The sequence below is a fragment of the Schistocerca cancellata genome, chromosome 9, assembly GCF_023864275.1.
Source record: "Schistocerca cancellata isolate TAMUIC-IGC-003103 chromosome 9, iqSchCanc2.1, whole genome shotgun sequence".
Classification (NCBI taxonomy): domain Eukaryota; kingdom Metazoa; phylum Arthropoda; class Insecta; order Orthoptera; family Acrididae; genus Schistocerca; species Schistocerca cancellata.
The window spans coordinates 196,405,751-196,419,753 of NC_064634.1; the positions used below are offsets into that span (position 1 = coordinate 196,405,751).

A 14,003-nucleotide genomic window follows, 5' to 3' on the forward strand; every position below is an offset into this window, starting at 1 on the left:
CGGGCCTTTCTGGATACAGAAAATGTTCGACTGCTGCCCTGGCTAGCACATTCTCCAGATCTCTCAACAACTGAAAACGTCTAGTCAATGGTGACCGAGCAACTGGCTCGTCACAGTACGCCAGTCACTACTCTTGATGAATTGTGGTACCGTGTTGAAGCTGCATGGGCAGCTATACCTGTACACGTCATCCAAGCTCTGTTTGACTCAAGGCGTATCAAGGCCGTTACTACGGCTAGAGGTGGTTGTTCTGGGTACTGACTTCTCACGATGTATGCACCCAAATTGCGTGAAAATGTAATCACTTGTCAGTTCTAGTATAATATGTTTGTAAAATGAATACCCGTTTATCATCTGCATTTCTTCTTGGTGTAGCAATTTTAATGGCCAGTAGTGTAATTAAATAAATGAATACAGTGTAGCCCATCCCTTTTCTAGAGGCTCACTGTACCATACAACACTTACAAAAATGCGCCATATAAAAACACTGTCACAGATTACTGTGTGACACAGTGATAAAGCGGAACCACTAGTTCCGACTCAAAATGTAGAGAGTCATTTATTCTTTTCCGTTGGATTATCTACGTCATTCAAATATAAAATACATCAAACATATGCTAATTAATACATGTAATCGGTGTTTTCATGAAAAATGCGTGCTTTCTTACTGGCAACTATGTAAATTAAATTACCATGAAATGAATATCCATAGCTGCATACACGCATGTGGAAAAAGGCTCTGAGCACCATGGGACCCAACATCTGAGGTCATCAGTCCCCTAGAACTTAGAACTACTTAAACCTAACGAACCTAAAGGATAACACACACATCCATGCCCGAGGCAGGATTCGAACCTGCGACCGTAGCGGTCGCGCGGTTCCAGACTGAAGCGCCTAGAACCGCTCGGCCACAACGGCCGGCTACGCATGTGGACGACACTCTTACCGAGACACTCTTACCGACGTATCTAAGTACGCCTCACAGGCCCCCGCAGCTTTTCCCGTTCAAATACCTCTTTTACTTTCCAAACTTCACAATTTGAAAGGTGTACATATTAGCTGAAATGTCAGTCTGCTTGGTATATTTGACAGTTTATTCGGAATATTTATCACTTTGACCATCTTTGCACGCCGAACATATGAGTGATATGTATTCTTTGGCTACCATAAATTATAATATGAGTATTAAGTATTATTGAGTTGAGCTCGGGCCAGAGAGGAAGAAAAATGGTGTTATACCATGGCAGAGTGAGGAGCTTCGATGGTGGATGTTACAGAGTGATTTTTATTTGAGCTGTTGCATGATGTGTAACTGAGGATAGAGGATGATTTGACATGACTGTATAGACAGACAGATCATTTGAAAAAAAGCTAATTTGCACTGAGTTTATTTTGCTACTTTATTAATCATTGTAGTGTAATGATTTCATTGCGTTAAACAATATCTACGTGTTGGTATCCAGAGAGCATTATTAGTCATGTGTAGTATTCTAATATTAGTATTAACTTAAAAATATTTCATTAGTAATTCAAAAGAATGAATTTTTCGAATTTTAAAAAAGTGTCTGTTAATGATATTCAGTAAGGTATATGACAATGCTGAGAAAGATAATGTTGAGAAAGAGTAATAGGTTATGTCAGTTCGACTTTTTTTGTCGTTAAACTGAAAAATACCCTCTTAATTAATTACGAAACATTTTCACTGAAGCTCATGCTCTCTGTTTGAATGAAAAGCGTGTTTGGCAAAAAGTTGCACCGTCACGTCTTGCACCATTGCGTGAACAGTGAGTAGTATTTTTGAAACAGGACGAAAGAGCCACTTGCTACAATAGCTTAATTGATAAGCTAATAACACAGCTCATCATTCAGCTGACCATATTTGCAGTGCTGACACAGCACAGCCGAGTTATCCATTTGCTAAGGAAAAAAACTATAGGACCTAAACGAACCTTTGAGAGAATATTAGAAACATTTTCACTTAAAAAATTTCATGTAAATTCAGTGGCTGCGTTTCAAAACAAGGCACAGTTTTTGTCACGCAACATTTGGCTATTGTGTTTGATTGTTACACAAGTAAGTGATTCTGAGTATTATCCACAGTCATTCTTTTCACTCATTTCCAAGCGATCAGATGAAGTTTAGATTAATTGGTATCACATACATAAAAAATAGTTTGCGAAATTATGTTCGTATTTAAAACTAGGGTAGCAGAGGCGATTTTAGATCACACATGGTAATCGGAATTAAAAGTACTTGCTTTCACATTGATAGCGTGGCACACACACGTTTCCAACTACTTAAAGTAAAAGCATTAGTTTCAAGGTCCCATACAAGTGTTGTGGGACTAGCACTTCTTGGGGAAAAAATATTTCGAAGAAGCGGTTCTGTCACAGACTAGAGGGTAGTTCCCAGAATGAATATTTAACTCTTCAGCCAGGTGTGCAGTATTTTGCAACATACCGGCAGATTAGAGAAAAGCGCTGCAACTGCTACTCGAACCCAGAACATCGTCTTTTGTGGTCGATGGTCTTACAGGCTGCAACTCATGAGCGAGCTGCACAGACTTATTTCTGTCAGCACCAATTTCCTAGATATTCTAATGCGTTAATACAGAACCGATTTACAATGGAAAAAATTAGTTCCAATTTTAACCACCAAGTGCAGATCTGGTGCTGTTAGTGCAAGAAAGATGTATAAACATATTTCCATATGTAATGGATTAGGAAAGGACGTAAGCAGAAAAGTCAAACAAATGACAATGATTTTATTATTCACCAACCATCTTTCACAAGAACGGTGGTTTCCACACCTCTGCATTCTTCCAAAGCAGTAATCACACACTGTCCTAGGAGGTCTTGACAATGCGTGAGTAATAGAGTAGTGGGGTCCTCGGTGCAATTTTGATATCAAATTGATATGCAGATTAATTGAATTGATCAATTAATCACCCACACCCCGACCATGCCCACCCCCACCCCCAGATGATGTTTCTCTCAGCCTGCACGTGGGCCCCAGCCCCTCCCCCTACCCCCTACCCCCTATCCCCCTTCCCCCACCCCTTTCCCCCCTCCCCCCTCCCCCTCCCCAACATACCCTATTGGTGGAAATTTCGAATTTTCCCGGGAATTTTGAATTTTCTTGGTAATTTTTCTGTCCCAGGACTGTGCTGCTGTCCCACTCCACCCCACACCTGGCAATTGGCAGGAAATTAGAATTGATGGTACCCTTGAAGGGACTCGAACCCTGGTCCTCCTGGATGGAAAGCCTAATTGCAACCCCCTAAAACAATTATACCACCAGAGGCGCTTGGAACTGACAGGAAATTAAAAATGGTGGTGTCCTTTTGGGACTCGAACACTGGTCCTCCTGGACAGAAAACCCAAGTGCACCCCCCAACACATGTAAACTGTCCAGATGCAGGAGGGGAAGGTTAGGTTAGTGTACTTTATTTATTTTGGTCGGGAAACAGATGCAAAGATCTGTCCTGGTTACGTACTTAATCATGAAGATCGGGCCTGATTACACAACCATATGCATAGCGCTAGACAAGGACTGCACAAAATCGCAATACAACTCAAAAACTGACGATGCCATAAAACTGGTGTTATCATGCTGGGAAAAAACTCCGCAGTACCACACGACAGATACACTCAAACTTTACCCTACACCTATAAGCTGACGGGAAAAAGGTAGTGGTGTAAGATACTATCCTTATTCCTTTTGCTGGGAAATATGTTCCACTGACGACATGCTGGTGTTGAACAGAAAGGAGTTTAAAAAGTCTACGTGTAAGAATACAGTATCTATCGTTCTTTGGCGTCAGAGTTCGCAACAGCCACCTACTCAAAAGCCACCCCACAGCCCAGTAATCGAAGACAATACACGCTATCACAACTGATGGGAAAGAGTCTCACAGTTCTAATTACACTTCGGAAACGTCGTGAAAAAAAGAAAGAAAACCAGCATTCGTAATGAATGGGTCATAATGCAACACATGTAATGGGGAAAATCGTCGTCCTGAAAGACTGCAGAGGAGGCGGTAGTTGAACGTGCGCTCTCCTCGGTGTACAATCACAAACTGCTGAAAGCTGAAGCCCTCTCACCTCCCCTCACGCCTCTCCCTCCCACCTCCCTCCATCCACCTACAGGGAGGATACATGCTTCTTCAAATGGTCAGATGCTCCGCAGAGTGTCTCACTGCCCCACTTCCTGCCCTTCTGTGTGTTTCACTTTTGTCAGGCACTGACTGTCTGGATTCACAATATGAATAATTCAATTATGGATTACCTCGAAGATAACGGTCTGTTGACACACAGCCAGCACGGATTCAGAATATATCGTCCTTGTGAAACACAACTAGCTCATTATTCGGACGTAGTAATCAGTGCTATCAACAGCGGATCTGAAATTGGTTCCATATTTCTAGGTTACCAGAAAGCTCCTGGCACCGTTCCTCACAAGAGACTTCTACTTAAATTGCCTGCCTATGGGGTATCGTTTCAGTTCTGCGCCTGGATCTTTGATTTCCTGTTGTAAAGGTCACATTACGTAGTAACCGACGGAAAATCATCTAGTAAAATAAAAGTGATATGCGGCGTTTCGTGATATGTGGCATTTCCCAGGGGAATGTTACAGGGCCTCTGCCGTTGCTAATCTATTTAAGGGGCCCCAGAAAGGCTCAAAATCACGAAAAGTTCAATTTTTACTTTTTTGCGTTTTCTGAATCTGCAGACTATTACCTTTTAATAGATATATAATTTATTCAATTCTGAAGACTACAACTATTTTTATATATTTTTTGAAATGTGTTCTACATGGGCGTGACCCACTGTGGCGCTGTTAAACTGCTGTCAAATGGTGTTATTATTAACATCCGTGTTCATCAGGTACATTTTAGTGATGTGAGATAAAGTATGTGTTGTGGCTAACCCATGATGGTTCAATATATATCGCTGGTGTGATTGTCGATTGTTTCATGTTTATTTACTCTGTCGTTATCTCGAAAATATTCGTAATTAATTCTGTTTCTTGAGTCTCTGTTTTGTTGAAGTATAATAATGAGTAAAAGTAAAGTTATTAGAAATCCTCTGAAGGCTTTCAAGAAAAGGAGAAATGTTGGAAAGCCAAAGGTATGTGTTATTACTGTAAACAATAAAGACGATAGGTTCTAACATGGTACGAGCGATGCTTGCTTTAGACAAGGAACGCCTTCGGGCTGCAGACAGGGCTGTAAAGAGTCTAGAAATACAAGCAAGAGTAAACAGGAGGAGGAACAAGAGGAAGCTGGAGGAGGAGTTTGCAGAGGATGAAGATAATCCATCCTATGGACCTGGAATGCACTAAAAAGTTAATCCAATCTTTGTCACTCGATTCCCAAAACTTTTATTTTCTCATACTAATTACATGTTTTCTAAGGATCTTCCAAACATATTTGTTACAAACTTTCAGTAAATGTTACACAGTACCTTCTGCATAATTTAACACAGCCTTTTTCCAAAAAACTGTATATTTTTGAATATATAAATAAAAAAGTGCAAAAAAATGTTGTGAATTTTCATTACAATTGAAAAAAAATCATCTTTAATAACTGAATTAAATTTTGTAAAATCCCTGTGTTAAGTTGTAGCCCATATTCCAATAAATAATCTGTAAAAAGTTCAACTTCCTACCGCAAATACTTTGTGAGGAAAGATGTAATTTATAAGCGTTATTTTAACATTGCAAGTATAGGGCGTTCCGGAGCCCCTTAAAAGGTTTAGGAGACCATCTGAGCACATCTCTTAACTTTTTTGCAGATGATCCTGTCATCTTACGTCTAGTAAAGACATCATAAGATTAAAATCAATTGCAAAAATATTTAGACACGGTATGGTGCGAAAAGTGCTTGTCTTCCAGTAAGGAAAAGTGTGAGGTCATCCACGGGAGTACGAGAAGAAATCCGTTAAAGTTCGGTTAAACGAAAAATCACACAAACTTAAAGCCTGTCTGTTCAAGTATATACCTAAGAACTACAATTACGAACAACTTAAATTGGAACGATCACACATATAAGGCGAACCAAAAATTGATTGTTATTGGCAGAACACTTACAAGGTGCAACAGATCTACTAAATGGGCTGTCTAGGCTACGCTTGGACGGCTGTGCGGTATGGGATCCTTAGCAGATAGGATTGACGGAGGAAAGCAGAAAAGTTCAAAGGAGTGTGACCCGTTTTGTATTATCGCGAATTATGGGAGAAAATGTCGCGGATATGATACGCGAGTTGGTGTGGCAATCATTAAAATAAACGTATTTTCCGTTTGTGATATATTTTTTCGTGACATTTCAATTAACAATTTTCTCCTCCGAATGGGAAAATATTTTATTACCGCAAGCGTACATAGGGACAAATTATCATCGTTATAAAATAAGGGAAACCAGAAGTCGTACAGAAACATTTAAGTGCTCATTTTTTTCTACGCGCTGTTAGAGACTGGAAGGGTAGAGAAATAGTCTGAAGGTGATCCGAAGAAGCCTCTGCCAGTCTCTTAAGTGTGACCTGCAGAGTAGTGACGAAGATGTTGCTGTAGATGTGGACGTAGATGCTCAGACCGGCTGTGTGAGTCGGATCAACAACAAGCTTATCACAGTGGGCAGAAGCTCCGCCAGCGATAACTCTCGCTCCTGCATTTCGTTGCGGTAGTCAAAACTGCAGGCCTTCCCCGAAGAGCGCACGCGCCTGGCAAGTCAAGCCGCTAGTTTGTAACAGCAGAGAATTATTTTCTTGCAGCTGCTTTCCACCCACACCAGAACCGGTGGTTGGAAGTGCCATAGCGCTGGTTGTAAGTCGCACAAATGTAACGGGAACCACCGCCAAATTGCACTAGACACAGAGCAAGAACAATCAGCCGCTGGCAATTTCACAATGACCAAACATAGAACCACCCTCTGAACGCACTAAAAATGATCTTCATCAATCGCAAGGGAAATCCAAAAAATCATATTATTTGGAAGCCAAATGGCGAAACAGATGAATGAATCGATCTTGTGGTCTGGAGAAGGAAGATTTTGCTGCAGGATGTGGGAGTAAATGAACTATTACACTTCAGTGGTGAGTATCATGGGGACATACTTAAAAACTTAACGAGATCCATGAATCACTTACTTCAGTGAGGCCTAGAATGGGGCCTAACTAAATAATCATGCATTTCATGCTATACTGAATACTGTGCCATTAGATAGAATTTGTGGCGTCCTTTGTGAATTCTAAAGTTTGCTCAGTGTAACTTGGCCTCTGTGCAGAAACGCAATGTCTTTCCTAGCGCTGGGCGAGTCAACCCCTGCATTCCAAACGAGAGGCCACCGTAGTTTGGCGTCGCCTGCTGCGCCGCGCCGTCCATCTCACTTGGTGTTCTTAATCAGTAGTCTAGTCAAAGGCTACTGGCTTATCAGATTATTGGTTGTACTGCAATAACCTGTTAACAAGATCGTTCGCAGGATTGCCAGCTGTAGCTTAGTACTATCTACGAGTATGCCTGCATCAGAATAACAAAGTGATGGATGATGGACAGTTAGACACGGGAACGGGCGATGTTATCGGTTAACTTTTACCTGCATGCCCTATATCGCCATGGCATAAATGGCTACGCAATGTAGAACTGAATTGCGAATACTGAGTACACCTTGTAATACTGTAATAGCCTTTTGACTTTGGTGCACAGTTTCGCTGTTAACTGCAGATTTCTTTTTACATATTATTAAAAATTCAGCACAATGAAACAAAACACTTGACTAAAACGGATCACAACAGTTACACTATTTGATCAAAAGTATCTGGGCACATATTAGTGGATATTAATTTGGGAAGTGTCCACACTCGACCTTAATGACGGCTGTAATTCTTAAGGGATACTATCAGAGAGGTCGCTGAATGTCTGTGGAGGAATAGCAGCGCATTTTCCTCAATAGCGGAAACAAGAGTAAGTAGTGATGTTGAACGCAGAGATGGAGCGGTATCAACGTTCTGATACTTTCCAAAGTTGTTCCGTCGGGACTTGGAGCAGGCCATTCTATTTCGGGAATGTTGTCCACATACTATTGTCTCGCAGATGCTCAAAAATGGTTCAAATGGCTCTAAGCACTATGGGTCTTAACATCTGAAGTCATCAGTCCCCTAGACCTAGAACTACTTAAACCTAACTAACCTAAGGACATCACACACATCCATGCCCGAGGCAGGATGTAGCGCCTAGAACCGCTCGGCCACTCTGGCCGGTAGTAGACCCTTCCATGCCCACACTAGCATTATGTCCATCTCATAAAGTTCTACCGTTATCTCTACAGTGTGATTAGTATTCAAATGCAGGAGTCACAGGATGCAGGTCTGCAGTGTTGTCTGTACGTGCGAGCACCATCACTCACCAATACGGTCCCACCGGAAGATAGTTGACAGAAAATGATTGAACGGTAGCGGTTTTAAGGGCTGAGGAAAAAAAGTGCCATGGGGAAAATCCTCTTCGATAGTTTGGACGGGAAGTGGGCCTAATGACGGGTTTGTGCCCGTAGCGAACTGACGACACAATACCCAACGCCTCCTTTTATATCTGCGGGTCTGCTGTTGTGACTTCTAGTGGCCGATTTCCTGTTACTCAGGGATGTTCGGATACATTTCATCAAGTAGTGAATGTCAGCGGCCGTTATTTTCCTTCGCAATCCTTTTCTCTTGTTGGCTGTTGCTGTCGGAGCTCTTTAATGAACAACTTGCTATGAATCACTTTGCTATTCTGAGACATAAACTATTGGCCATTAAAATTGCTGCACCAAGAAGAAATGCAGATGATAAACGGGTATTCATTGGACAAATATATCATACTAGAACTGACATGTGATTACATTTTCACGCAGTTTGGGTGCATAGATCCTCATAAATCAGTACCCAGAACCACCACCTCTGGCCGTAATAACGGCCTTGATACGCCTGGGCATTGAGTCAAACAAAGCTTGGATGGCGTGTACAGGGACAGCTGCCCAAACAACTTCAACACGATACCACAGTTCATCCAGAGTAGTGACTGGCGTATTGTGACGAGGCAGTTTCTCGGCCACCAGACGTTTTCAATTGGTGAGAGATCTGGAGAATGTGTTGGCCAGGGCAGCAGTAGAACATTTTCTGTATCCAGAAAGGCCCGTACAGGACCTGAAACATGCGGTCGTGCATTACCCTGATGAAATGCAGGGTTTCGCAGGGATCGAATGAAGGGTAGTGCCACGTTTTTTTTTTCTTTTTTTCATCAGTCTACTGACTGGTTTGATGCGGCCCGCCACGAATTCCTTTCCTGTGCTGACCTTTTCATCTCAGAGTAGCACTTTCAACCTACGTCCTCAATTATTTGCTTGACGTATTCCAATCTCTGTCTTCCTCTACAGTTTTTGCCCTCTACAGCTCCCTCTAGTACCATGGAAGCCATTCCCTCATGTCTTAGCAGACGTCCTATCATCCTATCTCTTCTCCTTATCAGTGTTTTACACATATTCCTTTCCTCTCCGATTCTGCGTAGAACCTCCTCATTCCTTACCTTAACAGTCCACCTAATTTTCAACATTCGTCTATAGCACCACATCTCAAATGTTTCGATTCTCTTCTGTTCCGGTTTTCCCACAGTCCATGTTTCACTACCATACAATGCTGTACTCCAAACGTACATCCTCAGAAATTTATTCCTCAAATTAAGGCCAGTATTTGATATTTATATTAGTAGACTTCTCTTGGCCAGAAATGCCTTTTTTGCCATAGCGAGTCTCCTTGCTCCGTCCGTCATTGGTTATTTTACTGCCTAGGTAGCAGAATTCCTTAACTTCATTGACTTCGTGACCATCAATCCTGATGTTAAGTTTCTCGCTGTTCTCATTTCTACTACTTCTCGTTACCTTCGTCTTTCTCCGATTTACTCTCAAACCATACTGTGTACTCATTAGACTGTTCATTCCGTTCAGCAGATCATTTAATTCTTCTTCACTTTCACTCAGGATAGCAATGTCATCAGCGAATCGTATCATTGATATCCTTTCACCTTGTATTTTAATTCCACTCCTGAACCTTTCTTTTATTTCCATCATTGCTTCCTCGATGTACAGATTGAAGAGTTGGGGCGAAAGCTACAGCCTTTTCTTACACCCTTCTTAATACGAGCACTTCGTTCTTGATCGTCCACTCTTATTATTCCCTCTTGGTTGTTGTACATATTGTATATGACCCGTCTCTCCCTATAGCTTACCCCTACTTTTTTCAGAATCTCGAACAGCTTGCACCATTTTATATTGTCGAACGCTTTTTCCAGGTCGACAAATCCTATGAAAGTGTCTTGATTTTTCTTTAGCCTTGCTTCCATTATTATCCGTAACGTCAGAATTGCCTCTGTCGTCCCTTTACTTTTCCTAAAGGCAAACTGATCGTCACCTAGCGCATTCTCAATTTTCTTTTGCATTCTTCTCTATATTATTCTTGTAAGCAGCTTCGATGCATGAGCTGTTAAGCTGATTGTTTGATAATTCTCGCACTTGTCTGCTCTTGCCGTCTTCGGAATTGAACACCTCAGAAATGTAACGTCCACTGTTCAAAGTGCCGTCAATGCGAACAAGAGGTGACCGAGACGTATAACCAATGGTACCCCATACCATCACACCTGGTGATACGCCAGTATCGATGACGAATACCCGCTTCCAATGTGCGTTCACCGCGATGTCGCCAAACACGGATGCGACCATCATGATGCTGTAAACAGAACCTGGATTCATCCGAAGAAATGACGTTTTGCCATTCATGCACCCAGGTTCGTTGTTGAGTACACCATCGCAGGCGCTCCTGTCTGTGGAGAGTAACCGCAGCCATTGTCTCGGAGCTGATAGTCCATGCTGCTGTAAACGTCGTCGAACTGTTCGTGCAGATGGTTGTCATCTTGCAAACGTCCCCATCTGCTGATTCAGGGATCGAGACGTGGCTGCACGATCCGTTACAGCCGTGCGGATAAGTTGCCTATCATCTCGACTGCTAGTGATACGAGGCCGTTTGGATCCAGCACGGCGTGCCATATTACCCTCCTGAACCCACCGATTCCATATTCTGCTAACAGTCATTGGATCTCGACCAACGCGAGCAGGAATGTCGCGATACGATAAACCGCAATCGCGATAGGCTACAATCCGACCTTTATCAAAGTCGGAAAGGTGGTGGTACGCATTTCTCCTCCTTACACGAGGCATCACAACAACGTTTCACCAGGCAACGTCGGTCAACTGCTGTTTGTGTATGACAAATCTGTTGGAAACTTTCCTCGTGTCAGCAAGTTGTAGGTGTCGCCACCGGCGCCAACCTTGTGTGAATGCTCTGAAAAGCTAATCATTTGCATATCATAGCGTCTGCAGCACGTCATCTTCGTGGTGCAGCAATTTTAATGGCCAGTAGTGTATTATCTCACCTCCGCTACTACCGCATGCAACGGAACACCCGCCCCTACGGCTGTCCGTTGCATACCACGCCGTCTTCATAGCTACGGACCAAGTTACTTGTAGACACTCCATCTCAAGGTGCCACTGCACGATGTTGTGCTAATGCTGGTCAACTCACGTGGTAGGCGGCGGCGTCGTCCTGGCGCCGGTGGCGGCGCTGGCCGCTGTCGTGGTGGAGGCGCTGTGGCCGGCCTCAGCCGCCTCCCTGGAGTCGGCGACGGTGTGCGGCGGGGTCGGCGTCGTGGCCTGCTTCTTCTTGGGTGGGGGCGGCGGGGGCGGCGAGCGGCTGCGGTCCGAGGGCGGCAGCAGCGGTGCGGGCTGCACGCTGCCCGGGGGCCGCTTTCCGGGGCGCGCCCGCCACTCCGCGGCCTCCTTGTCCTCCGCTGCCGCCTCCGCCCCCTCCTCCGTGCCGGCAGAGTCCTCGACTGGTGGCCGCTCCTCGCGGTTCCTCGGGGCCAGCGACGGCCTCTGCTGCTCTATCCAAGGGCCCGTGTGTTCCTCCACATTAGAAGCGTTGGTGCCTCTAGTTCCGGGCAGTGCATTGTCCTGTCACAACAACACACCAAATACCACTACTAAATCGAAATCCTGTCTCAGGTTTAACAGATATGGAGACTGTAATTAAAGGAGGGGGCTTTTAACAGGGCTTACCGGTTACAAATCACTTACAGCAGACAGTCGAGAAAGCAATAGAAGTATGATGGAAAAATACGAAAGGAAAGTGAAAAATTTGGCCTTAGGCTAAATTTAAAGAAGCAATAGTTTTTACTACAGCAGTGAAAACTGACGAGAGGACAAACTGAGAAATAGTTGAGGAAGTCGGCAAACATAGATATTTAGGATGCAATAGCAAAAAATAAGGTGAGAACATGTAAAAAACTCTACAATTAAATTAAGGACGTTGTCAGAGGAAAGGAAAAAGTCACTACTAACCAAAACAGAAATGAAACTTCCTGGCAGATTAAAACTGTGTGCCGGACCGAGACTCGAAATCGGGACCTTTGCCTTTCGTGGGCAAGTGCTCTACCATCTGAGCTACCCAAGCATGGCTGATGACCCGTCCTCGCAGCTTCATTTCTGCCAGTATCTCGTCTGCTGCCTTCCAAACTTCACAGAAGCTCTCCTGCGAACATTGCAGAACTAGCACTCCTGGATGAAAGAATAAAGCGAAGACATGGCTTAGCCACAGCCTGGGGGATGTTTCCAGGATGAGATTTTCACTCTGCAGCCGAGTGTACGCTGATATGAAACTTCCTGACAGATTAAAACTGTGCGCCGGACCGAGACTCGAACTCGTACTTGGATAGCTCAGATGGTAGAGCACTTGTCCGCGAAATACAAAGGTCCCGAGTTAGAGTCTCGGTCCGCCCGCATCTCGTGGTCGTGCGGTAGCGTTCTCGCTTCCCACGCCTGGGTTCCCGGGTTCGATTCCCGGCGGGGTCAGGGATTTTCTCTGCCTCGTGATGACTGGGTGTTGTGTGCTGTCCTTAGGTTAGTTAGGTTTAAGAAGTTCTAAGTTCTAGGGGACTAATGACCATAGCAGTTGAGTCCCATAGTGCTCAGAGCCATTTGAACCGTTTGAAGAGTCTCGGTCCGGAACACAGTTTTAATCTGCCAGGAAGTTTCATATCAGCGCACGCTCCGCTGCAGAGTGAAAATCTCATTCTTAAAACAAAAATTGATGAAACTCTGATCTTTCCCATAGTAAGGATGCAAGTCGTGGACAGAAGAAAGTGAATCCCAAGAAACACCATTGTCCTGAAATGTGTGTTTGGAGAAGGACTCTGAGCCTTTCGTGGACTAGAAAAGTAAAAAATAGAACAGTCTCTGAAAAATAAAACTAAATTCAAAAGGTGATCCCGTGATGACCTTACAAATCCTTAGGGAAGCTAAAGAAGGATAGCTGTAATAGAGGTAAGCGACCCTGGTCTGGAAACGACCGAGTCGAAAGTTATAAGCGGAAATTGTTCTGAAATTTCTGACAGTCAAATAGATGTACCGATACGTTGTTGTTAAGACTGTAGGACAGGCAGCTTTCAGAGCCAAGGGCCAAAACAAGAGAAAAAGCCCGCTAAACATGGGTTCTAAAAACCATACCTTAAGAGCTGTGGGAACTTGTTCAGTAGAAGAGATGAACAAGTGCTCATAGCTGTTAAGGTATGCACTTTAGAGCCCTTTCTTGCTAGACATTTTTTTCTTATTTTGGTCCATAGTACCACCCCTGAATGTTGTTTGCCCTACAATCTTATCAACTACAGTATTGGTACATGTATTTCGCTGTCAGAGGTATCATAATGATTTTCGCTTATAACTTTCGACTCGTCGTTTCCAGACCAGTGTCCCTTATCTCAAATTGATGGATCCCTGAAAGTCTGTAACTTCATCACAGAATCTTCGAAGGCCAAAATACTGTGAAGGAACTTACGGTATATAACGAGAGCAAAAGCCGCTAGAAAAAGCTACAATGCTCGAAAGCACAGACGTAGAGGAAAATCAAGGAGTAGGTGAACGTAGGACA

At 43.6% G+C, this 14,003-nt stretch overlaps 1 protein-coding gene across 1 annotated transcript in view; it reads right to left on the reverse strand.

The window, feature by feature from the left end:
- LOC126101282 (uncharacterized) overlaps positions 1 to 14,003 on the reverse strand; it is a 682,242-nt gene that overhangs the window by 113,305 nt on the left and 554,934 nt on the right. Inside the window, exon 5 of the mRNA XM_049911963.1 lies at positions 11,604 to 12,031. Within this exon, the coding sequence (XP_049767920.1) occupies positions 11,604 to 12,031 (428 nt within the window). The remainder of the gene's footprint in view (positions 1 to 11,603; positions 12,032 to 14,003) is intronic.